The sequence below is a fragment of the Arvicanthis niloticus genome, chromosome 5 (genome assembly GCF_011762505.2).
Source record: "Arvicanthis niloticus isolate mArvNil1 chromosome 5, mArvNil1.pat.X, whole genome shotgun sequence".
NCBI classification, from domain to species: Eukaryota; Metazoa; Chordata; class Mammalia; order Rodentia; family Muridae; genus Arvicanthis; species Arvicanthis niloticus.
Genome location: NC_047662.1, coordinates 97,950,209 through 97,977,426, shown reverse-complemented (window position 1 = coordinate 97,977,426; position 27,218 = coordinate 97,950,209). Strand labels below are relative to the sequence as shown.

Below are 27,218 nucleotides of genomic sequence, written 5' to 3'. Positions count from 1 at the left end.
ATGGCGGGCGGCCCTTACACGTCTGCTATGGGCCGCGTAGGTCCGTAGGTCCCGTGGGACACCCAGAGGAGCAGGGTGGTGAGATGCTCTCCCGAGGTGAGAACATTCTAGCTCATTGCCCTCCAAATCTGTGGTCTCAGACCCTCCGACGCCCGCTTGAGAGGTGTTCTGAGACCCGAAGTGCACTTGTTTTTCTCTCCTTCCCCTCTTTCTGTGGGGGCACAGAAAGCCAGCTTGCAGGTCAGCAGGCCTAGCACCCCAGAGTCGTGAAGGCGCCTTAGGGCTGCGGGTAATTAGAAGCTCTTTTCCCTAATTGCCCAAGGCTCGTTAGAATTCGCCCCAGAGCTGTAACATTTCTTTTCTTTCAAATCAATTTTGCTTTGCAATTAAGGTGAGGAAACGAACAACAAAAGCAGACACCGCCCTGGGTAGTTTAGTACTGTTAGAGCGCTTCCTTCCCAGTAGCTGAAAGAGACCAGCTGCCTAAGCTCTGCTGAGGGAGGGGAGGGATACAGAAAACCGTGGCCGGCCTTGCCCGCCCGCCGCGCCTCTCTTCCCCACGGTATCCCAGAAGAGTAAAAAGGCTCAACCGCGGAAATGTCAGCCCGTCTCTTCCAATCTTCTACAGTACAGTTTACTGAAGTACTCTCCCATTTTCTATGAAGTTTGTGCAAAATTGTTTTTGTTAAAATTAGTTTTTAATTATAAAATCAGAATATTTCTTCATTTTCTGGGGAAAAAAACACACACGCACACAGAGTAAGAGGAAGAAAGAAAAGGATCCAGGTGGCTCATACAGGAAATGCTAGTAGCACTTGGGAGGCTGAGGCAGCCTGGCTCCACGGTGAGTTTCAAGGCAGCCTGGACTCAGTGAGTGTCTTAGGAACAAAACAAAACAACACCGGAACAGACAAGAACACAGAGACCTAAAGTCCGCCCACAGTTAACCCGGCAGTTCCCTTTTGTAGATTTTTTTGGTTTTGTTTTCCCAATGTAGGAAGCCGGGATCTTGACTTTTCCCTTGCGTTTCTGCCTGATGTTTTCGTTGGTGCGGATGTGTGTAAGAGAGCTACAGAGATACTAGTGTGCAGAGTGTATTTGTTTGCAGGCGTATGGTCTGGTGAGCATTCCTAAGTACATGTGTGGAAGCCGTGAACCTGGGACTTGAGACTGTTAGACCGGCCAGCCTCCGAACTCCAGGGTGTGCCTGGAACTGAGATGCTACGTGATTGTTAATCATGGTCCATCTCACACCTGTAGGCCTCAGTTTCAACCAACTGTAAAACCAGGTACAGGTCCCTTCGGCCCCTGTTCTCTAACTCCTTTTGCCTTGGCCATTCTAATTCGAAGTGTACTTCGGGAGGCAGAAGGAGCCCCCCAGTGTTGCCACTAAAAGCCAGTGCTCATGCCACCCACCCACCCCCACTCCCCACTCCAATTCCCATCCCCTCCCCCCACCCCCTGCTAAAAGTACACATTCTCGGGTCCCAGCGAATCCCACTGGACCAGAACCTGTCTTTCAACAAACTGTCATGGGCTCAAATGCCCTAGCTGAGACAGAACTTAAAAACAAGAAAAAACTCTTTTACTTTAATAAGAGCAGAGGCCGCGAAAATAACTTCCAACCGCCCCATTTCTGATGGAGAACCCTAATGCAGCACCACGGTGTGCTGCTGCCTCATGGAACCAGCTAGAGAGAGAAGAGAGGCCAGGTGGGAGTTGCCAGGGACAAGGCTGGGGCTGAGCACAGCCCCTCCTTCCCTGGGTGCTCCTTCTGAGTCTCTGACCTTTGTGTGCACCCACTCTGTGTTTCTGCCTGTACTGCCAGCAATGACATTCGCTGGGGATATACTTGAACACGTCTTTAAAAAGGAAAAACAAAAGATGTATTTATTTTATATACGTGAGTACATTGTTGCTGTCTTTTTAGACACACCAGAAGAGGACATCAGATCCCACTACAGATGGTTGTGAGCCACCATGTGGTTGCTGAGAATTGAACTCAGGACCTCTGGAAGAGCAGTCAGTGCTCTTAACCACTGAGCTATCGCTCCAACCTGAACACATCTTTTTAAAACAGATTTATTTGTGAGCTAGAGACATAGAGGTTAAGAGCACTCACTGGCTGTTCTTCCAGAAGGCCTGGGTTTGATTCCCAGCACCCACATGCCAGCTCATGACTGTCTATAACTCCAGTTCTAAGGAATCCAATGTCTTCTTCTGACCTCCATGGGTACCAGCCATGCACATACAACACACACACCATTCTTTAGAGGCCATCCTCTTCCTTGGAAGTGCATGGGCGTGGCCAAGACAAAATGTCTGGAGTTGGGGTGGGGGTGATGACTGCTTGATGAAAGCAATTCTGATGGCCATGAAGGACAGTGTGGGACAATGCTGCTCCCAGGATCACACTGCAGAATATGGGGAAGAGCCCGGGCTCACACATCTCAGTGCTCACATGTGCTCATAAGTATGAGGATCAGCAGGAATAACCATGAGTGTGCATTCCACGGAGCCCAGAGGTGCTTCAGACCTTCCCATTGTCACTGGCATCTGAGCAAGGGACACCGTGTCTGGCTATTATCCTAAAAGAAAATTCTGAAAGAAGAAGTGATCAGCTGTGGGGGGCGGGCGGGAGAGTGGTGAGGGTTGTCGGTTTGAAATAGAGTGAAACTTCCAGGGCTGGGGGCTTCCCTGTTAAGGCCCTCATTGTATGGGAGCCATTGGCTGGTTATAAAGAAAACTCAGACATGGGGCAGGGTTGGAGGGGAGCAGACGGAGCAGGGAACAGCATGGGAAAGTCAAGAGGTGAGGCTCAGTGAGAAGAGTGCTTGCCAGTGTGCAGGAAGCCTGGGTTCCCTCCTCAGCACCTTAGACACCAGGTGTGGTGGTGCAAACCTGCACCCTTAGCATTAAGGAGATAAAGACAGGAGGATCAGAAGTCCAAGGTCATTCTTGGCTACATCGTAAGTTCAAGGCTAGCCTGGGATATGCCAGGCTCTGTCCGAAAAGACAAATAATAAGTTTTTTCCATGAAAAAAAAAAAAAAGGATCCGGGCGGTGGTGGCACACGCCTTTAATCCCAGCACTTGGGAGGCAGAGGCAGGCAGATTTCTGAGTTCGAGGTCAGCCTGGTCTACAGAGTGAGCATCAAGACAGCCAGGACTACACACAGAAACCCTGTCTCGAAAAACCAAAAAAAAAAAAAAAAAAAAAAAAAGGAAAACTGAGATGGATTGGCAGAGAGGGAGAGGGGAAAGGTGGGTCCTTAATGGTTGGTGCCAGGTCTTTCCAGCCCTGGTCCTTTGTCTGCCACCAGTTTCCTCGGCTGAGATTAAAGTGGCCTTTTCAGTGGAGTGGGTCCTCATTGCTTGGCACACTGTCTGCTCCCGTAGAGCTCAGCCTGCTTGCCATCAACTCCATATCCCCTCTTCCAAGAGCCAAAGCTCAGATTTCCAGCTGAGCCCAGAGGGCAGAATCTGAAAGACCTAGGGATCAGGGTATCAGTCCTTCCCAGAATGAAGTGGGGATGGGGAAGCTGAGACAGGATGGGTCTCAGGCTGGTGATCTCAGTCCCTGGGAACCTGGAGCAGCTTCTGGATGGGGTGGGCAAATCAGGGCAACTATGGTTCTGCCGGCATGGAGAAACAGAAAGTAAGAGAACCATGCTCAATAGAGCTTAACCCTCTCTAGCCTCTGCCCTCAGCCACCAACAGCTGACAAGGGCCCTAAGGGGTGCCCTCCACTCTTCCCCTCCTGCCTCCACTCTGCTCCCACTGCCAGAAGCTTGTGTCATTGGCTGTGGCATGCAGCCCCAATCTCACCTCTATCTATGCCCTCTGCTACCCTCTCCCTGCCCATGACCCCCATGGCTGTTCCCTAAGCTCCAGCTGCCATGACAGTTGCTATTTCTAAACATCCTGTGAGTCCTTTTCACCATGAATTCTGAGACCAGTCCTTCTGTGAACCACCTAACCCTGCATCCTGGCTCCAGTGGGAGCCCCTCCTCTCTCTGAACCCTGTTACCAGAGCTTCCTGATACCTCCCCATCTGTCCATCTGTCCTCACCCAGCAGCCAGTGTGTGGCCCAGTTCAAGTCTCAGCTGGACCAGACCCTTTCAGCGAAAGAGCTGGCCCTAAGGACCAGAGAGTTCAGTGACAGGGATTACTGTGTTCTGAGCATCCTCACACTGTGACAAAGCCATGTTCTATGTGTTTTCACGGTTTCCCCGGTGTGTCACTTTGCTTTCTCTTACTCCAGTTTTCCATCAAAACTTCACCCCACTATTCCACTTTGTTTTAAGAGCCCTCCTTCACAGGGCAGTGGTGGCACATGCCTTTAATCCCAGCACTTGGGAGGCAGAGGCAGGTGGATCTCTGAATTCAAGGCCAGCCTGGTCTACAGAGTGAGTTCCAGGACAGCCAGAGATACACAGAGAAACCCTGTCTTGAAAAACAAAAACAGAAACAAAACAGCTCTCCCTCCTCCCCCCCCCCCGCCCCAGGTACTCATGGGGACTAGACACAGCCACAAGGCTGGCTGTTTGAACCCAAGGCCTTGTGCATGCCACATCCCAGTCTCTTCTAATCTAGGCTTTTGATGGCATAGTTGGGGGTGACCTGATATAGGACAATGGTACAAGGTGCTGCTGGAGACAAAAATAAAATATTCCATCTTACTCCTGATACATTTAAGGGAAGACGAGCCAGAGGACCACCTTCCTGCCTCCTTTGCACACACAGCCCTAATTTGGTTTCAATTTCACTTAGTTGTATGTTTTAGGGGCAGTCTTACTTACTTAGGGTACCCACTGGTTAAATCTTAAACCTTTCTAAGTCAGACATGGTGATAATGACACTCTTGCCACAGGTACTTCCTCAGCCAGTGAGATACCTGCAAGTCATTTCTTTGTCCTTAAAGATGAGACTGGAGCAACGGTGCTTCTTTTAAACCTCTGGACATTGCGTGTGACCTCTGGAAGCATGGCGGCCGTGTGAGGCCCACAGTGCCTGGCCTAACACTACATGGAGCCTGGGGACATCACTGAGCTGAACCAACCCTGGAAGCCACCATTCTACCTGTGGGTTCTGTAATTGGAAATAAACCATATCTATCAAGTTTGAATCGGTCCTTGAGCTTCCTGCTACTTATGTATGTCAGCTGACGCAGAAGGTGACCCTTCCGGGGTAGAGGCCTACGGGCCAGATTGATCCTCGGTTCATTTCCCTAAGACTTTTTTTTTTGCTGGTCTTATCAAGAGCCATAGCCAAAAGATCCTGTAGCCCAGTGGTGCTCAACCTTCCCAATGCTGTGACCCTTTAATACAGTTCCTTATGTTGGGTTGACCCCCTCCCCAACGTAAACTTCTTTTCTTTTCTTTTTTGTGAAATTATTTTCATTGCTACGTCACAACTGTAATTCTGCTACTGTTATGAATCATAGCATAAATATTTTGGGAGAAAGAGGTTTGCCAACGGTGTCGTGACCCACTGCTGTCGTACTATCTCATAGGTGGCTGTAAAGAACAGCAAGGTTAACATGGTTTCTCTGTGAATTAATGTTAGTCACAGACCCTAGGCCAGGGCCCTTCCCTGCCCAGTGGCCCCAAACGCTACCACAAAGCCCACTGCCATAGAGGTATACAAGGTTTTCGACCTCTGGATTCTTACAACAGCTCTGAGATGGAGCAGGTTTCCCATATGTTCTTCAGGCAAGGAAAGTGAAGTACAGGGAGACTGGCTCAAGATCACGTGGTCTCTGCAAGAGCTGGACTGACAGCCAGGGTGGATCAGAAGCCTGAGGAATTTCCCTGCCTGGCTGTGCAGTCGGGACCCCTGTGTTTGTTAGTCCTGCCCGGAGCCTTCTCTTCTTGGGCTTCTGAGCTTGGCGACTCCACACGCCCATGACTTATCTCCACAGGGCGTGTGAGGCTTAAAGATGATGTATGTGGATCTTGTTGCCTTAGATGATTAGTGCCAAAGCTGAAGGAGACTGGCTTTTCCAAAAAACAAGCCTACCTTCCTTCCATCGCTAGTGCCCGGTTGCAGACCATCCCGGCTTTACTTTACCTTGGTCACACCTAAGCGGAAACTGCAGAAAGATGCTGGTAATTTATAGGACACCTGGAGAGGTTGCGGGCAGGTGGGTAATTTCCAAATTAATTGTGGGAGAAACCTAACAAAACAATCTGCAGGGTCAGCATCCCAGAGCCCTGCCTCCAGGGAGACTGACAGCTTGGAATCCGGAGAGCACAAAGCCCAACCACAGGCAGGAGGGCCCTTCCTCCCGTTGGGGAGGAGGCCTGACTTCCTTCCAGCTGAGGCAGGTCTGGGCCTGCCGCGGGGCCAGAGGAGAGAGCAAAGCTCTGAAGCAGCTTTCTCTACCCAGAGATTCGCATGCGCGGCTTTCTGAAAGAACCGCACCACTCCCACCAGGCTGGCTAGCCAGGAACTGTTTTCTGACACGCGCTGTTTCCAGGGTTCCAGGGTTCTCTGAGGGCTTCTTGAATTCTTTGTCCAACGACAGGGCCACTGCCATTGCCTCCTGCACAGCACACCAGCAGGAAATGAACCTGGCCTCCATGCTGTCTCAGAACTCAGCCAGCTCTGATCTCTGACCTGTAACTTTTTCCCCAAGGGGCTACTAGACTTCGGGAGAACGGGCTCCTGGTCCTGCTCAACTCCCCCGCAATAAAATAAAATGGAGGATAATAGCACATTCCCTCCCTGGTTTTTAGACCGCTCAAAGCTGGGCTTCTTTGTGGGGTCCAAGTTACCTATGACCCAAGCAGTCCCCCCTCCAGCAACCCCATCTGAGGAACCTAACTGAGGCACTCACTATAGGAAAGGTCCCAAGCCAGGTGTGGGTGGGAGATCCTAAACCCACAGTGGGTAGCCTCTTGCAGGAATGCAGTGAGAAGGCTGGGCCTGGTCCTCTCCATTCGCCGGCTAGAATTCTGTCCCTGGATTTCTATTGTCTATGCTATAGAGTCAGTGAGATAAGGCCACCTCATCCCCTCATTTGTGAGACTTTGTGAGAATTTCATAAGATAATGACACGAAAGGCCTTCCAGACTCATAAGAACTGGGGCCCCTGCACACTGGAGATGTAGCTCTGCAGAACAAGGCTTGTCTCCTGAGCATAACACCCTGGATTTGACCCCAGCAGCACAAAACTCCCAAGTAAACACAGACAAGCATCTGGACACTATCAGCAGCCACATGAGTGAGACAGGAAGCTGGTGGTTCCAAGATACATTCCAAGATGAATGTAGGCTGAGGGAGACCCTGAAGAGGACCCGAGAGAACCAAGCCACGGAACCTGTGAGATGATAAAAACTGTTGCTGTACATTAACTTTCAGAGTAACTTGTTATGCAGCACTAGCTGACTGAATCCAGGGTGACTCACTCATACCACAATCTCTCACAGGATGCCCAAACACACACACACACACACTCATACATACATAAACACTCACACACATACACACATACATACATAAACATACATATACTCATACACACCTACACACACTCACATATACACACACATACATATACACATTCATACATACACATAAAAACATACATACACTCACACACATACACACACACACATTCATACATACATAAACACTCACACACATACACACATACATACATAAACATACATATACTCATACACACATACACACACTCACATATACACACACATAAACACACATACATACACTCACACACATATACACACACTCACACACATATACACATACATATATAAACCTACATATACTCATATACACATACACACACTCACATATACACACATTCATACACACACATAAACACACATACATTCACTCACACACACATACATACATTCACACACACATATACACAAGCATATACAGACACACACACTCCCCACCGTGGGTAGAAGGACTTTGTCTCCTAAAGTGGAAGAGTTTGATCCTTCTTTGTGTGTGTGTGTGTGTGTGTGTGTGTGTGTGTGTGTGTGTCTGTGTGTGTGTGTGTGTAAGTACAAGTGTGTTTGTACTGTGGTACATGTGTGGAGGTTAGAAAACAGCTTTCAAGAGTCTGTTCTTGTCCTGAAGCTTGAGCAGGAAGTTTCTTGTTTCAAGGTTAACTGGTTCATGAGCTTCTGGGTGATTCTCTTGTCTCTGCCTCCCATCTCGCCACACAAGTGCTGAGAGTACAGACGTGTGCCACCACATCCGGCTTTCTCAGGAACTGAACCTGAGTCATCAGAGTTGTGCTAACAGCAGCTCCTTTACCTGTTGAGCCATCTTCCCCACCCTTTAGCTCCTTCAAGGTCGGCCAAGACTTGTGGAGAGGAACCTAGAACCTGTGGACACCACCTTCTGCAGCGCTCACACTCAGAGGGAGCAGAGACCAGGAAGTCCCTGAGTTGAGAGAGGGGAGTGTTATAAGGTGAGCTGACCCCCAAAAGCCAGGTGACATCAAGCATGTGATAGCTTCTGTGGACAGGGTCCAAGTTTCACAATGACCCAAATCCACTTTGCAGCCCTTTTGGATGAGTCTTTCTGCATGGTGTTGATAACTGCAGATCTAACCCGCTGTCTTTGAGCTGTTAAATCTGACTTTAAGATTGGAATTAGCTGCTCCAAAAGAAAATGAGTAACCATCATTAAGGCTTGAGCAGAGGCTTACCTTTAGAGACCTCAGCCATCCCTAATCCCGGCTGAGGCTCTTCCTGCCGCCAGCTGTTTGGATGCTAGGACAGCCATACCAAGCTTCCTACAGGTTCCTCCACTCACAGGCAGCGCGAGGGAATCTGAGGGCAACATCCCTCTGTGTCCTGTTCTTAGCAAAGTTAGGCCGGCTCTGTTATGTTTTTTAACTTGGGCTGTAAACTCAAAAAAAAAAACAAAAAAAAATTAGGGAGCTTGTGGGCCAACTAGGGGAGAGGATGTGTGGAAGCTTGTGAGGACTAAGCCCCATGAGTCAGGAGAGGCAGGAGTGTCTGCAAGCTGCCTTAACAGCAGAGTCTTATGTGAGGATACTTTTTTTTTGTTTGTTTTGTTTTTTGTTTTGTTTTTTGTTTTGTTTTGTTTTGTTTTTTTAGGTAGAGGGTCCAGAGTGAGGAAGTGGTGATTCTGCCTGATCAAGACCTTTGCTGAGTGTCTGAGTTGCCCCTGCCCCTCACTTGTTAGTGAATATTATTTAACTGAAATTAAAGATTCCCCACTAGGGGTGGTGACCTAAATCCTGGGGACCTGAGCTTTGTGCTGCCTGAAGAAAGTCAGACCAGGGCACATTCTCCTGTCTTAAGTCTCTGAAGAGCCTCCTAGGTGGGGGTAGGGGGGTGGGGGTGGGGGTGGGAGTGGGGGGTGTACACAAAGAGCATCAGTGTTGCATGGCATCAGACTCCAGCTGATGGGGGAAAGAAATGACTGGAAGCAGCCAAGGGTGATGCTGGCTGCCTGCGGGAGTCATTTGCTTCTGGAAGGGCCTCTAAGCAGCTCTAGAGACAGTCAGGGGAGATGTTGTAAGAGAACCCACTCCGTGGGTGGAATCCCACAGGGTTTCTAAAGACTTTTCCAGCCCCAGGCCTCTGGGATACCGCACACCCACTGAAGACTCATGCACACACACAGGCCTCTGGGATACCACACACCCACTGAAGACTCATGCACACACACATGCACATTTCTTGCATCCACGCCCCTCTAACAGGGACCTCTTTTCCCACAGCACTACAGCCAGAATACTCTGCCTGCAAGCAACAAAGTTCAATCCTAAATAATTAAGCAATCGCAGATCGGATGTATCGGAAGGCAAGCAATAGTCCACAGGCAGTCATGAAATGACAAGTCATAAAATGGCCTTGAAATAAAGGATAAACAAGGACCCTTCTGACTATGGCAACAGCCAGGAGCCAGTAAAGAATCCCTTGGCTCCGCTGTCATTGTGCATGAAGTGGCTGATCACTTAGCTCACTTGTCTTCTCTACAGAGTCATGGCCAGCAGGGGGCAGGCTATGCTGATCTGAAGGAGAGCCAGCAATCATGCCTGAACCCAAGGGCAGAGGACCCTCCCAAAAGCACAGTCAGGAAAAGGCCAGAAGAAGGGAACTTAACACCAGGCAGTACAGATGCCCATCTCAGCACATGGGCTGGGGAGCAGGAGGATCAGAGGTTTGAGATCATCCTCTATACATGATAGGCCAGCCTGGGATACATGAGACTGTTTCACAAATAGAGAGAAGACTGCACTGCACTGTACTGGGTAATAAAGGATTGAGAGATTGGCATTTGGTCTGTGGAGAAGTCAGGCAGGAGTGATGTTTCTCCACCACTTCAGGACCCCCTTTGCCTTGCAGTGACAGCAGTGAGCCCTTGGCAACAAGAAAGCCACACTAAGTAGTCTTTATGCCTTTGCTGAAGTCCCAGCAACCCAGGGTTCCAGGTGAATACATATGTATTCTTTCGCCCGGAATAAGACAGACTTGAATAATGACGCCATCACACCAAAACATCACAGGATACAGAGCAAACGGGCCTCCAAAGTCTAGTGTTCTTAAGCAGGCAAGTGGGGAGGGCGCTTCTGCCTTCCCTCGGGCAAACCACTGAAGAGCTTCGCCCCCACCCACAGTGCTAGGCCAGCGTGGAGGCTAGACTCAACTCTGTGCCCTTGGGATGGACTGACTGGTGGTCCCAGAGAGAGCCAGAGCCTGACTGGCAGACTCTGAAAGTTGTAGGCAAAGAGACTGTGTGGGCTAGATTGGGTTGTCCTGGATTATCTCAGGAGCCCCGCATGTCATCACAATGTTCTCGTAAGAAGCAAGCAGGGGCCGTGAGGATGCACCCACGCATGTGGAGAGATGTGGCCATAGCAAGGGAAAGATGCCGTGGCTTTATGAATACCTTGATTTTAGCTCACCGATTCAGACCTCCAGAATGGTCAGAATAAATGTGTCTTCTCTAGGCCTGGGGGAGGATGAAGCAGGAGTGTGGAGAGTTCAAGGCCAGTCTGGGTAACTTAAGGAGATTCTGTCTCAAAAGAAAGAATAAAAATGGATGTGGCTATAGATCACTGTAGACTGTGTGCCTAGTGTGTGCAAGGTCCAGGCTCAATCCCTAGTACCTCCAAAAGGTCTTGTCTTAAGTCACCAAATTTGTGGCTTGGTGGCTTTAAGACATTAACATAGTTGTGTTCCAGAAACTCACTTCAAACATCATGGCACAAGCAGCTGAAAGTAGGAGAATCTAAAATCTATACCAGGCAACATTAATCGCATGAAAATAGGAGGATTGCACCAAAATCAGATAAGGCAGCCTCAGAGCAGAGAAAATAACTAGGAACAAAGAGGAATATTAAATGACGACAAACAAGTCAGTCAACCAAGAGCACATAACAACCCTAACTGTGCGACATCAGAACAAGAAGGAGAGGCAGAAGTGGCTAACACTGAAGAGAAAACCTCACAAATAAAACTGGAGACTTGGAGGATGAGCCAGGCCCTGTGGCCCGTGTCTGAATGTTGTGCGCGCCTCCCGTGTCCCCTTTTCACCAGTGGAAGAGAAACACGAGAGGCAGAATTCGGGTATCACCACAGCGAGGCTTTAATCTGTATCAGCAAACGTGAAAAACCACGGAAGGGCCAAAGACAGGAAGAGGCACAGCTTAAATACACCCTAGAGTGACGTATTCACTTCTGATTGGCTGTTCACTCATCACCCAATATTACGCCTTGGGATTGGCCAGTGACTTTGGCAGGCTTTCTGCCTTTGCAGCTGCGCAGTTAATAGTTTACTAGTGGAGAGGACACGATGTCCGCGCCATCTTGGAATGGCAAATTATACCACCGCTAACAGCGGCTTCCTACATCTGAAGAGCTGACATCCTCCGCCATCCTCTGCCCATATGCATAGGTGAATGTGTACCACCACACATGCACACATGCACACATGCATAACCAACCACCACACATGCACACATGCATAACCAACCACCACACATGCACACATGCATAACCAACCACCACACATGCACACATGCATAACCAACCACCACACATGCACACATGCATAACCAACCACCACACATGCACACATGCATAACCAACCACCACACATGCACACATGCATAACCAACCACCACACATGCACACATGCATAACCAACCACCACACATGCACACATGCATAACCAACCACCACACATGCACACATGCATAACCAACCACCACACATGCACACATGCATAACCAACCACCACACATTCACACATGCATAACCAACCACCACACATGCACACATGCATAACCAACCACCACACATGCACACATGCATAACCAACCACCACACATGCACACATGCATAACCAACCACCACACATGCATAACCAACCACCACACATGCACACATGCATAACCAACCACCACACATGCATACATGCATAAGTAACCACCACACATGCACACATGCATAACCAACCACCACACATATATACACACATAACCAACCACCACACATGGTCACATGCATAACCAACCTCCACACATGGTCACATATATAACCACCATACATATATACACACACATGTACACACACATAGCCAACCACCACACACATGTAAACACATATAACCAACCACCACACATGTACACACATAACCACCACACACATACACACACACATACACACATACACACACACATACATGCACGTACAACTACACCCAATTCTCCAATTCTCTTTAATTCCCCAAATGAAATGTCTACAACTGTATGGTTCTTGTGGAAAAATTCAACCAACTGTTTAAAGAATTGACTAATAACAACAATTACATCATTTCTTCCCAAAAACAGAAGAGAAAGAAACAATCCCATTTTATTTTGGGAAACTAAAATGACTCAGACACTAAGACTTCCGTAAGACATGTCAGCAGGCCCATGAGATAGCTCAGCAGGTAGACATACCTGTTCCCAAGCCTGATCACCTGACTTGCATCCTCCAGATCCACATGGTCAAAGGAGAGAACCAAGGCTTGCAAGTTATCCTCTGACCCCACATCTACATGAAGATAAATAGTCATTAAATAAATACACAAAGGCCCATTCTCATGTATGTGAAGAATTTAAAGATAATATAAAACCAGAAAACTGAAAAACCACAACTCCTCATAGATACAAATGGAAAAGTCTTAAACAAAATACTTGCAAATAGAATCTGGCAGTATACAAAGAATTGTACACTATGACGGATCAGAACTTATCTCAGAGATGAAAGGCTGGCTCGGTATTTTAAAAAAAATTAATAATCAATCAGTTCCTGGTTCCTCAGGATCTGGTACTCACTGGCTTGTGATGTGTGTGGCCAGATCAATAATAGACTTCAAGCAGTAATTACAGCCAGTCTTCAGTACAAAGATGGATGCAGTCCTGAAAACTTAGACTTAAATTAATTATGGTCAATACTTTTCTCTACTCCATTCCTAAAGCAAGACATCCATAATGTAAAAACAGTCAATACAATCTATTGTATTGGCAGCTAGCGAAAATTACATGACTATATCCATTAATTGAGGAAAAGCATTTCACAAAAGCAATGCTTATTTGTGAAGGGGAAAAACTCTCAGGAAACAAGGAATGGGTGGGACTTCCTCAGCTTGATAGAGAGTAGACACAAACGGCACAGACAGTGCTGTATTACGTGGTGAAAGACTCAAGCTTTCTCTCAGCATCAGAGTCTCAAGGCAAAGATGTCCACTGTTCTCCAACATGGCATTCAACCATCTAGTCAGAGAGAAAAGATTTTAAAAAAAAAAAATGGCATCCAGATTAGAAAGTTGGTCATAAAGCCAAGCACGATGGTTCCCAGCATCTAGGAGCCCAAGGAAAGAGGATTACTAGGAGGCTGGGGTCAGCCTAGTGTTCTAGGCTAGCCAGAGCTACCCAGAGACTCTGTCTCCAAAGTAAATGAATGCCTTTAACAGGTGGTGCTGAGGAGCTGCTCAGTCGGTGAAATGCTGAAGAAGCATGAGGCCTGAGTTCAGATCCCCAGAACCCATGCACACTTGCACATATACCTGAGCGTGCACACACACACACACACACACACACACACACACACAGAGAGAGAGAGAGAGAGAGAGAGAGAGAGAGAGAACTAATAACTAAGTCCAGAAAGTTTTAAGATACAAAGAAAAGACATAAAAATTTTTTTTTAAACTATAACTAGCCAGATGTGGTGGCACATACCTGTAATACTAGTGTATAAGAGGCAGAAGCAGGAAGATCACTAAAAGTCTGAGGCTAGCCTGGCCCACACAGAGAGTTCCAGACTAGCCTGAGCTACACAGCAAAACACTCTTTAAAAATAAAGTCTAAAGCCAGGCTGTGGTGGCTCATGCCTTTGATCGCAGCACTCGGGAGGCAGAGGCCAGCAGATCTCTGAGGTCGAGGCCAGCCTGCTCTAAGGGAGTTCCAGGATAGCCAGGGCTACATAGAAAAACCGTGTCCTGAAAAACCAAGTGACCCAGTGATTAAGAGCACTTGCTACTCTTGCAGAGGACTCAGTTCCATTCTTAGCACCCACATGGAGGTTCACAGCTCCAGTTCCAGGGGAGCTAACACCCTCTTCTGGCTTCCATGGGTGACAAACGGGGCATCCATACATGCAGGCATTTGTATACACACACACATACACACACAATATAAATAACTAAATCTTTTCAAAAGAGAGAAATATGAAGCTACAAAATGGGAGGAAACATTTGGAAACCACACACTTGACTAAAGATTCCCTTCTAGAATCTACAGACAGCGCTCAAAACTCAGTAGCAAGAAAACAAACATTCCTACTGGAGAACAGGTAGAAGACAGACAGACTTTCTGTCATGAGAACCACAAAGGGTGGGTGAAGAGAGTAGCAGCCCTGTCAGCCACCGAGAAGGGCACATTGAAACCACGGGGCATCGCTGCACACCTATCAGAACAGCTAAGATAAAAACAGTGACGCCAACAGATGCTGGCAAGGAGCCGGAGACTGCTCACTCAGACCCGACTGTGGGAGTTCAGAGTGGGACGGCCACTCAGCTTGCCGGCTCCCTGTAAAACCAAACATGGAACCGCCATGTGACTCAACGTTAACACTCCTGGGCATTCCTTCTAGAAAAAAAAAAATATATGTTCACACTAAAAACATTTCACGAGTGTTTACATTTGTTTTATTCATAGTAGCAAAATAACAATGAGAAAGAAAACAAGATAGTAGCCAGATGATGGTGGCACATGACTTTAGTCCCAGCACTTGGGAGCAGAGTTGGAGGCCAGCATGGTCCACAAAGTCAGTTCCACAGCAACCAGTGTTGTTATACAGAGAAAACCTGCCTGGGGCAGGGGTGGGGGTGGGGGACAAAACAAAACCACAGCAAAAAGAAATGAGATGGAAGCTGCTCTTCCAGAAAACTCCGGTTTGGTACCCAGAACTCCTACTAGATGGCTCACAAGTCTCTGCTACTCCAGCCCCGTGGCTCTGACGTCATTTTCTGGACTCTGCATCTGCACACGTGTGGCAAGCACTCACAAACACATGTGCTTTCATATAGACAAAAAATATAAATACATTTTTAACTGGAAGAAAGAACTCATGCTCTTAAACAGACTAGATAAACCATAGCACAGCCATGCCACGAAACATTACTCAGTGAGTGAAAGGAATGAAGTATTGAGACACAATTGCCTGTGACTTATGGTTAATAATGATGATTTTAAAGACCAGTTACAATATATCAATATATCACGTGCTTCATGAGTATGTTTACAAAATGTATGTATGTCTGTCTGTCCACCTGTTTGAGACGCTCTCTCCATATGTAGCCCAGGCTAGTTTAGATTCACCAGTCCTCCTGCCTTAGCCTCTCAAGTTCTAGGATTACAGTGCCACACCCGGCTTTACATAGCATATTGATTTTATATTTAATTGTTTGTCTATATGTTGTGTGTAGGTGTACACACATAGAAGGTGCTTGTGGAGGCCAGAAAAGGTTGTCAGATGCCCATGGAGTTAGAGTTATATATAGCTGTGTAAGTGACCCAACATGGGTGCTGAGACCCAAACTCAGGTCTTCTGCAAGATTAGTAATGCCCTTAACTGCTGAGCCATCTCTCCAGCACTTACATAACATTTTTAAACATATTTTTTTTCTTTTTTTTTTCTTTTGTTTTGTTTTGTTTTGAGACAGGGTTTCTCTGTATAGCTCTGGCTGTCCTGGAACTCACTCTGTAGACCAGGCTGGCCTCGAACTCAGAAATCTGCCTGCCTCTGCCTCCCAAGTGCTGGGATTAAAGGCGTGCGCCACCACTGCCCAGCGCATAACATTTTTACCTTGAAAAAATTACTGAAGGTTGATGATGGTGAAACACGCCTTTAATCCCAGCACTCAGGAAGCAGAAGTAAGTGGATCTCTGTGAGTTCAAGGCCAGCCTGGTGTTAAAAAGCAAGTCCAGAGAGCCAGGACTATTACACAGAGAAACTGTCATGAAAAACAAACAAACAAATTTTTGGAATGGAAAACCATTTAAGGACTGCCAAGGTGTGGGAATGGATGCAGGTGGCGGGAAGTAGAGATGGATAGAAAGGGTGACTTGGACTGGAGATGTGGCTTAGTGGTGAAGAGCACTGGCTGCTCTTCCAGAGGACTCTGGGTTCAGTTCCCAGCACCCACATTCCAGTTCCCACCCAGCTGTCTGTAACTCCAGTTCCAGGGAATCCAACATCCTCACCCAGACATACATGCAGGCAAAACACCAATGCACATGAAATAAAAATAAATAAATATTTAAGAAATAAAAGGTGACCCAAGAGATCCCTTTCCATGGTGACCATGGCCTCACCCGTGTTATCACACTATAAGACGTTACCCTGGGCACGACTGGGTACAGAACACACAGGGTCTCTGTGCATTGCTTCCTACAAATCATAAAAACACCAAGGATAAGCAGTGAGCATGAGAAGGTTAGGATTCTGTTAGTAAAAACTGCAAACTGGACGAAACAAATTGACCCCAGAGATCTCATGCCTGCGAGTGATGTCAGAAAGATCTGCTTGCTGGTCCAGCACAGCTCCAGGGCAGTCAGTGGGCACCTGCTGTAAACAGCACAGTGCCTGAGGAGCTGAAGAATGTCTGCTCTCCACACCCTGAGGTACAACTCTGAAGAATGCTCAGGGGTGGAGCATTTCCCCAGAATTGTGGAGGCCCTAGAATCAATCCCCAGCACTGCAAATAATGACAATAAAGAGCAGGAGGAGGAGGAGGAGGAGGAGGAGGAGGAGGAGGAGGAGGAGGAAGAGGAGGAGGGAGAGGAGGAGGAAGAAGAGGAAGAGGAAGACGAGGAGGAGGAGAAGGAAGAGGAAAAGGAAAAGGAAGAGGAGGAAGAGGAAGACGAGGAGGACAAGAAGGAGGAGGAGAAGGAAGAGGAAAAGGAAAAGGAAGAGGAGGAAGAGAAAGATGAAGAGGAAGAAGAGGCGGAAGAGGAGGAGGAGGAAGAGAGGGAGAACAAGGAGGAAGAGGAGGGAGAAGGAAGAGAAAGGAGGAGGAAGAAGAGGAAGAGGAAAAGAGGAGGAAGAGAAGGAAGAACAGGAGGAAGAAGAAGAGGAAGAGAAAAAGAAAGAGGAGGAAGAGGAGGAGAAAGAAGAGGAGGAAGAAGAGGAGGAAGAAGAGGATGAGGAGGAAGGTGAGGAAGAGAAGGAAGAACAGGAGGAAGAAGAGGAGGAGGGAGAGGAGGAGGAGGAAGAAGGGGAGGAGAGAAAATAAAAAGGATGAAGATGGCAATAAACACAGGCAGACAGCAGAAAGAAAACACTGATTAGGGGCAGGCAAGGTGGGTGAGCCTTTTGAGAACACAGGCTGCTCTCAGTTCCCCAGCTTCAACTCCCAGCATTCATAGCAGCTAACAACAGTCTGTAACTCCAGTTCCAGGGGATCCAGACACACATGCAGGCAAAGCATCATTGCACATAAAATAAAAATAAGTAATTAATTAAAAAGAAAAGATGATTTGTTCTCCAAACTAGTCGTTCTTTATGTCAGGCAGAGAGGAATCAGAAAGAACTATGGGAGAAGAAACCAAAGAGGTCAGTCTATGGTGTCAGCCTTTAAACTGGGTGGTGAGTTCAAGACCTTTTTTTAGGGCTGGAAAGACAGCTCATCAGTTAAGAGCACTGAGGACTCAGGATCTGTTCCTAGCACCCACATAGCAGCGCCCATCTAACTCCAACTTCAGGTGATCTGGTGCCCTCTTCTGGCCTCAATGGGCACTGCATGCATGTGGTACAATACATACACGCAGGCAAACACAGACACACATAAAATAAATATATCATTAAAAAGGAGGTTCATATGATGGTAGTTGTCATCCAGCACGCAGCTGTAATCTTCAAAGGGAGTATGAGGTAGTGTACCCCCTGAGCCTTGGAGGTGACAGCAGGTAGGTGGGTCAGAGCAGAGGAGTCACTCTCTGTGGGTTTCAGATCCTATTTGGTGACAATTTTAGCTTTGGGGGTCAGGGAAGCTGGTGTCTGCTAAGATACTACGTCCCAAAGGTTTTACCTGAGAGTGGAAAGGATACTGGGTCAGACAGATCCAGGAGGCAAGTGTTAAATAGCTACTGGTGAGACTAAAGATGGCCAAGATGCCTGGATCTGTCATGTTCTAATGCTCAACAAGCTCAGAGTTCTAATCCATCAGTGGAGTAGAGTCTTCAATCCGTAAGGCTTTTTCTCTGGGAACTACAATTTACATTGATGATCAAGAATGTAGTGTCTATGCCCTGACTTATATAGTTGATACAGCTCCTCAAAGACATTTACAGGCCTGGAGAGATAACTCTGTCAGTGATGTGTTGGTCACACATAAGAACCTGAATGACCCATGTAAAATGAGTCAGGTGTAGGGACAAACACTTATGGCTCTAGCATGGAGGGAGTGAAGACAGACAGGTTCCTAGGGATCTCTCTTTGGCTAGCCAGTCTAGACAAGTGGACAAGCTCCAGGCCAACGAGAGAACCTATCTCAAAAATAAATGGGTGGCACACGAGGGATAACATTCAAGGCACGCACATGCGCACACACACACACACAGACCACACATCCCACACACCACACACATATACACCACACACACACACACACACACACACACACACACACACACACACACACACAGTCAAATAGAAATAAGAACAAATCTTTTTCCAAAACTGCAAAATTTCAGCCAGGCATGTTGACTCATGTCTATAATTCTGGTATTTGGAAGGCTGGAGCAGGAGGATTGCCACAAGTCTCAGCCCACACTGGGCTACAGAGTGAGATACTATTTTTTAAAAAAAATTTAAAGGATAGTTTGGAATCAAAACCACCCTCCAGTACAATACCCAGCTCCTATCCATACCTTCCTCTCTTGTCCTGGGATGGATTTTACCTTTCACATTATCAAAGATCTGCACATCTGTTCCCCAGAGTTGCAGGTCAGTACCTGCCCTGACCACACCTGCCACTGGCCACCGGTCTCCTCCAGCTTCAGAGGTTCCATAACGTGTTGTCCCATGTCACTTCCCACCCTCACCTCCTCCCCCAGTGTTACCCATGGAACAGTCTGACCTATTGCTTGCAAATACTCATTTACCCCAGGGCTTTTGCAGAATCCCCCTCAGATGGGCTCTTTCCTACACCAGGACAGCACTGCACTGTGCCCAGCGTCTCTGGAAGTCTGGTGAGGAGAATCACAGCGATATCTTGTGGTTCTCAAGAAGCCATGGAACCAGAGCTTGCAACCTCGGCACTATTGGTGTTTGGGGCCAGGTAACAGTTTGGGGAGTGAGTCTATGCTCTGTAGGACATACGGCAGCCTCTCTGGTGCTGTGCTCTAGCTGCTGATCCCCCCACACACACACAGATGACGTGGCAAAGGTCTCCAGACACTGCGTCCCTAAGCCTCCCAGAGTGGAGCAGTGCCCAACCATTTTGTGTTCCTTTGATTCTGACACTTGTCTGACAATGTGATTTTTTTCCCCTTCACAGTCAGTTGTGGCGGCACACGTGTGGGTCTCTAGCACTGGAGAGACTGAAGCAGGAGAATAGTGAGTGCAAGGCCAACCTGGGCTACATCATAAAAGCCGACTCTCTAAACAAAAGGCAAAAAACCTCCAACCTTCAGCTGGGCAGTGGTGGTGCATGCCTTTGATCACAACACTCAGGAGGCAGATGCAGAGGTAGATGGATTTCTGTTAGTTCAAGGCCAGCCTGGTCTACAGAGTGAGTTCTAGAAAAGTCAGAGATATACAGAGAAACCCTGGGGGGTGGGGAGACAGTCCTTGTTTGTTTACTTGGTCCACACCCGAATTTCCCTTTCTCAGAATCAGCCCCACAGAAACAAACTGACTTCCTGCTTATCCAGGCAACCAGGGCATCTCTAACTGCTGTAAGAGAATTTCACATTTTTGACTTAATGGGATTTACTGCCTCCTGGTGGACCACCCATGTTGATGGATGCTTATTGGGGTCCCCTTTGCTCTGTGCAGTGATTTGGACCTTGCTCCCTGTTTAGAAAATCAGGCAGCAAAGAGAATTGAGTTCCAAGAAAGAAAGATGAAGAGGCCAGAGCGCTCGCTCTCTCTCTCTCTCTCTCTCTCTCTCTCTCTCTCTCTCTCTCTCTTTCTCTTTCTCTCTCTTTGTTTCTCTCTCTTTCTTTCTCTCTCTCTCTTTCTTTCTCTCTCTCTTTCTCTCTCTCTCAGTTTTAGAGACAGGGTTCTACTATGTAACCTTAGTTATCCTGGAACTCACTCTATAGACCGGACTGGCCCCAAACTTAGAGATCCTCCTGCCTCTGCCTCCTGAGAGCTGGGCTTAAGGGGATGAGGCCCCACAGCCTAGCTTCAGATATCTCTTCTCATCCCTTCAGTGTTCCTTCCTCGGGTGCTGTCATCCAGGTCAGTCAGACTGCGCAAATATTTGACAGCAGCAAACACTCCACCTTGACGTCAGAAGCCTCCTAGGAAAAGTGTCTGCTCCCCATTCTCATGCTGCAGCTCACCCTGCACCCTTACAGACAAGGCCAAATCCAGGGAGAAAGCTCAGCTGGGGTGTCAGAAGGTGGGCTCGGCACAGGACCCCTAGCTGCCTGTCTCAGACTGGCAGTCCTGCATCCATCCACCCACCTTCCGGGAAGCAGCCCAGGGAATTAGTTCTGATGCCACGCCCCGAGCTGGAGCCCTTGACACCTCTTTTTGGATTCAGGCCCTTTCAAAAGGAGCATGTCAAATAGCAGCCATCAACACTCCCAGAGGGTGGGTCATAATCCACAGAGGATCATTAACTTCACCCAAGTGATGGGGCGTCTGTCAGCACCTCCCGTTCTTCCACCAATTATCTATCTGCTAATTATCTGGGATTAAGAACTGACACGGAGCGACATGGTCATTAACCACATATTTGCACGGCTTATTCATGTTAGAGGAGGGCAGCTCGGTCTCACCGAGTCTAATTGGACACGCCCACAATGCTGCAGAACATGGTTCCCTCTATTGGGCTGTCAGCAGCCCGTGAAGGACCTTCAAGCAGGATGTGTTGACTTTTAAAGGGGCTTAGCTCTGGCTTTTTTTTTTTTTTTTTTTTTTTTTTTTTGCTGGATGCCTTGGCTTTCTGGCAGGACAAATGACAGCTTAACCGTGAACGCACATGGGATCATTTGTCAAACACTCATTAGCTGGGGCACAGTACCAGGCACAGGTTTGGCCCCAGGGGGGTTTACAAAGGTGAAAGAGACACCATTCCTACCACACCATCCCTCAGGTTTCTCTTCTTTAAGGGAATTACAGACAGGCAGAGGCCAGAGCTGGGAGACAGGGAGGTGTAGCATGGAGAGAAGATGATATGCCACCAGAGAGGTTTGCGAAATCTCACTGAGGCATCCTCAGATAGAACCAGGTAGAAAGAGGTAGTGCAAACTGAAGGCACGGAGGCCAGCCAGCAGGACCAGGAGTGGCCTAGGTGGTGGACAGAGAAGTCACAGGAGGAAAGGAGGTGGCCTGGAGGGCTCTGAGCATCCTGGAGAGCTCATGTGTGCTGCCGGCTTTGCAGGATTCTCCTCTGGGCATGCGCACAGGGAGGAGGCTTTCTGTCCGTGTGTATGTGGGGGAGGGGAGTTTAGTGAGCTTCCACGGAAGTATGATAAATATCTGACAAAACTTCTTGGAAACTGATACCTATGGAAATAGCATCCAGATACGGAAACCAGTCATCACCAGGCACACCTGGAGTCCCAGTGTTTGGGAGACAGAGACAGGAGGATCTCAAGTTAAAGGCCAGCCTGGGCTACATAGTGAGACTCTGTGAAAGGAAAGAAGACAAGCAGAGGGAGAGAAAGGACGGGAGGAAAGAGTAAAAAGTAAATGTTGAGACTAGAAATGGTTCAGCGGCTAAGAGCACTGACTGCTCTTCCAGAGGGCCTGGACTTAGTTCCAAGCACCCATATGGTGGTTCACAACCATCTGTAACTCAAACTCCAGGGGATCTGATGCCCTGTTATGATATGCCACCAGACACACAATGCACAGATGTACATGCAGCAAAACACCCATACATATAAATAATTTTAAACACACACACACACACACACACACACACACACACAAGATACAGTTGTTGGAGCTGGAGGGATTGGCTTTACAGTTATGAGCACTTGCTGCTTTTGCAGAGGACCTGAGTTTGGCTCCCAGCACCCATGTCAGGCAGCTCAGAGTCACCTGTAACTCCAGCTCTGAGGGATCTTGCGCCCTCTTCTGGATTCAGAGGGAATTTGCACTCCTGGGCACATAGTCACACACATATATACATGATTTTTAAATAATAAAAATAATTTGTAAAATATACAAATTGTTGCTAAAACTCCAGAAGGCCACGGTGACCCCTCTCGAAAACTTTGTACACACAGACAAAGCACCATCCTAGCCACTTTCCTTCTGTCTTACAATGTATGACCTTTACTCAATGTTCCCAGGACTCTAGAACCCAGCTACACACAAGCTGAGTTCCTGCTTACTGCTCTATAATACCCTATCCATGAGCAGCGCCTTTCAGCAGTGCCCTGTGGTGCCCCAGAGCTGTGGTTCTCAATCTCCCCAGTGCTGACACCCTTTAATACAAGTCCTCAAGTTGTGGTGACCCCCAACCATAAAAGTATTTCCATTGCTACTCCATAACTGTGATTTTGCTACTGTTATGAATCATAATGTAAACATCTGTATTTGCTGATGGTCTTAGGTGACCCCCGTGAAAGTGTCATTTCCCCAAAGGGGGTCACACCCCACAGGTTGAGAACCACTGCTCTAGTGGCTGTGTATCTGCTGGGTTCACATCTCACGGCAGCCTCATCGGATCGTGGGTTATGCGTTTCCCCCTTGAATGGATAGATGCCCCTAGTTTTCCAGAGTTGTTTTGCCCTTCCACACACTTAAAGAACCGGCACCAGGGGTTGGGTTGCCCTGTGTGCTTGCCCACACTGGGTAGTATCTGTCTTTTTATGCTTTCCACTTGTTCATAAGGGAATGACCAGCTGGTGGAGGCAGTATCCCTATCCTTTTGGTGGTAGTGAGGAATACAGAGTTTGGAGAAAAGGGATGTGCCGGAAAAAGAGGTTAGTCACGTGACCAGACATTCGTGACCAATGCATAAACAGTGGAATTGACTACGATGGAGTTAGAATGAGAAAGGCCAAAAAAGCTGCACCTTGAGGGGGCACGTGGAGGCTTGGACACACATAGAAACAAACTAAGTTGGGAGAGCAGTGTCCAATCTGAAGGCAGAATAAACAGTGCCCTTCCGGATACGCCATGTTTGAGAAGTAGAGAGGAGACTGGGTTCCTGGATGGCTCTGTGGGCGAGGAGGGGCTCAGGAATGAAGTCAAGACTGGAAACAGTTTGAGATACACAGGGGTGAGGTTTGGAGTCAGAGGTGTGGCTGAGATCTCCCAGAGAGTGATGTGCAGTCAAAGGAAGGGGGAGGACCGGAGAGGAGACGCCTGCCTTCAGGGGGCGAGCAGAGGAAGCCGTGGGGAAGATGGCATCGCTTCCCTCTGAAATGCTGGCATGGGCTAAGAAGCATGAGTCAGGCACTCCCAGCCCCAACAGCTCAAGGTCCATCTCAGCAGCCAGGACTTTCTCCTGAAGGAGCTTGCATCACCGACCTGGGAAGACAGTTGTGAAATCCACGTCAGGTTGCGTACCTCTGACAGCGTCTTAGGGACAATGGGCACCAAAGACTCATAGCATCTTGGTGTTGGAGTCCTCTTCGCCTCCACAACATCGCTGCCAATTAGTTATCCCGCACCCCAGGCAAGGAACCCACAACTTCCCACGGCAGCAGTGCATTCCAACCCTGGGTACACAGGGATCTTAAAAATAAATAAATAAATAAATAAAAATCCTCAACCACACAGAAAATCAAAGAGAGCGATAAATCTGTTTTTTCTACTCCAGTGAGAATGCCCTTGATGGAGACAAAGGCCAAAGACGTCGTGGAAATGCTTCTCTAACCCTGCCCCGCCCCCCCCCCCCAGTACTTTCCTGCTGGGTTTGGGGTTATATACAGCGCCCGCCCCCCCCCCCTCCGCACACCCCCTCCCAGGAAGCTGCAAGGATTGCATCACCATTTGCACAAGGCCCCGGGAATGCGCTCAGCCTTGCAGGCATTCCTCTGGCTCCTTCCAGCAGGGCCTACACCGGCTGGACCGCGGCCAGGGTCTCAGGGCTAAAGCAGTGCGTGCTGCAGCACAGACCTACTAGGCTGGACACGTGGGAGGGATGAGCGGCCGCGGATGAGAACAGACCCGCTGCAAGCCGCTTCAAGCTTCCCTCCCTCGGTGCTACTCTGCATCCTGCCCTGCGCTGGGCTCTGAGAAAGTGCTGGGCGGATCCGATTTCCAAACCTTCTCCTTGGGGCAATAGATGCTTTGAGACACAGGCGCACAAGAAGGAAATGCGGGTCTGTTTTCTCTTGGCTTCATTTTTAGAAATTGGCAAAGTGTTTTTTCAAAGTAATACCATTAAGAAGGTCTTTGGTGGTTTTGTTTTCAATAAGATTGCATTTAAAAAAGCTTCTTCTGGCCAGAGCTTGTGTGCCTCTTAGATAAGTTGTTATTACATTTCTCAGCCATATAGTGGGTCAGGAGTGATACTGAAAGGTCCGGGACTCCCCAGCGTGCAGCCGCGGGGAGAGGCTGCCACATCGCATTAAAAAGAAACTCAAAACAACATATAGACAACATATAGACAAAGGACATTAACATTAAAACATAGTCATCCGCGTCTAGACTTAAACAACCAGCTAAACTCGAGTCACAACGGGAAAAGCGTCCACAACCATCTCCCGTGCAGGGAGCACTCCAGCTCCTTCGTACTGGGACATCTCACAGATATTTGCAGCTTCAGGCCATTGGACCTCACGGTCTCACAACAGCAGCTGACAGAAACTAGAATCAAACCAGAAAACAGAATCGGCAGCACACCCATTGGACCTCACGATCACACAATGGCAGCTGCCAGAAAAACGGAACCAGAACAGAAAACAGAAGCAGCGGCGGGTGCACCCAAATATACCTCACTCACACAGACACACAGACAGTACACAGACTTAAACCCACCTCCAAGGGGTCTTCGAAAGTCCTGGGGTAGCTGCGTAAGCCTGGACGAAAGTTTCCCGGTCAGGGAACCAAGATGAAAGGTCCGGGACTCCCCAGAAAGGAGTCCACTTAAGTCACAGGATAGCACGCACCCAAAGGACACACGAGAGACCGTCTTGCTGTAAAGCACATGAGGTGGTTTATTAAATCAGAGCTCTGGGCCAGCCCATAACCCCATATCTCACATAGGGGATAGAGGGACTGACCTCGTGGCTCAGAGGCATAGCGCTTATATATGGGCGGGGTAGGGAAAAATCGAACTTTCGCGCGGGTGCACAGGATTGGTTGTTTTACCTCTTTTGAACACTAGTAGGCCGTACCATGGGGCAGGGTGTAGTTCTTCCCTTGGCCAGTCAGTTTCTGGGATGTTCTTAACAGGCCTTTGTACTGTAACTCCCCCCTCCTCTGTAACTAATTAGATGGACCCAAACCTGCTGGCAGGTGCTTTTCTGCCCAAGGTCTAAGGCGAAAAATTTACACATATTTCATAAGATGGCCTTTATAATTTTTCACTCTACAATACGTCCACAGCTCATATTCTCCATATTTTCCCGCCGGGCGGTGGTGGCGCACGCCTTTAATCCCAGCACTTGGGAGGTAGAGGCAGGTAGATCTCTGTGAATTTGAGGCCAGCCTGGTCTACAGAGTGAGTTCCAGGACAGCCAGGGCTATACAGAGAAACCCTGTCTCAGGAAAAAAAAAAAAAAAAAAAAAAAAAAAACGCTCTTTTTGAGCTGATAGCGCTCTTGCGAACATAGTGAATGTTCCTAAGACACACCGGACATTCTGCAAGAAGTGTGGCAAGCACCAACCCCACAAGGTAACCCAGTACAAGAAGGGTAAGGATTCTCTGTCTGCCCAGGGGAAGCGCGCTATGACAGGAAACAGAGGCATGGTGGGCAGGCTAAGTCTTTTCCGCAAAAAGGTTAAAACTGCAATGAAGATTGTGCTGAGCCTGGAGTGCCTGGAGCCCAGCTGCAGATGTGAGGGAATGCTGGCTCGGAAGAGATGCAAGCATTTTGAACTGGGAGGTGACAAGAAGAGAAAGAGCCAAGGGATCCAGTTCTAAGCTGATTGTGTTATGAAGACAATAAAATCTTGACCTTTAACCCACCCAAAAATATTTTGCCCTTTTTATTTTGTGTGTATGAGTGCCTTGCCAGAATTGCCACATGACCATAGTGCCCCCAGAAAGCCAGAAGAGGATGTCAGATCCCCTGGAACTGAAGTTACAGACAGTGGTAAGCCACCATGGAGGTGCTAGGAATAGAACCCAGGTCCCCTGGAAGAGCAATGGGTGCTCTTAACTACTGGGCCATCTCCCCATATTCTCTGCTTTTTTTAGTGTACATATGTATTTGCATGTTCGTGTGTGTGTGTGTGTGTGTGTGTGTGACCCCATTTACATAAACAATAAGAATTTGTTTGCCATGCTCTTAACAGAATTCCAATGTGTCTGGCAATATAGGTTTTGTTTTGTTTTGTTTGAAA

At 48.0% G+C, this 27,218-nt stretch overlaps 1 protein-coding gene across 1 annotated transcript; it reads left to right on the top strand.

Moving 5' to 3' along the window:
- On the top strand, window positions 1-26,796 carry LOC117708781 (large ribosomal subunit protein eL42-like). Its single transcript, XM_034502629.1, has 2 exons — window positions 1-40; window positions 26,486-26,796. The coding sequence occupies exons 1-2, from the start codon at window positions 1-3 to the stop codon at window positions 26,794-26,796; spliced, it is 351 nt and encodes a 116-aa protein (XP_034358520.1).
- Window positions 26,797-27,218: the final 422 nt, after the last annotated feature.

What these genes read in the sequence shown, in the direction of transcription:
- LOC117708781 (XM_034502629.1), top strand. Translation starts at nt 1, where the DNA reads ATGGCGGGCGGCCCTTACACGTCTGCTATGGGCCGCGTAG. An exon ending in GTCTGCTATGGGCCGCGTAG is followed by an intron (nt 41 to 26,485) that starts GTCCGTAGGTCC and finishes TTGCGAACATAG; the next exon opens with TGAATGTTCCTAAGACACAC.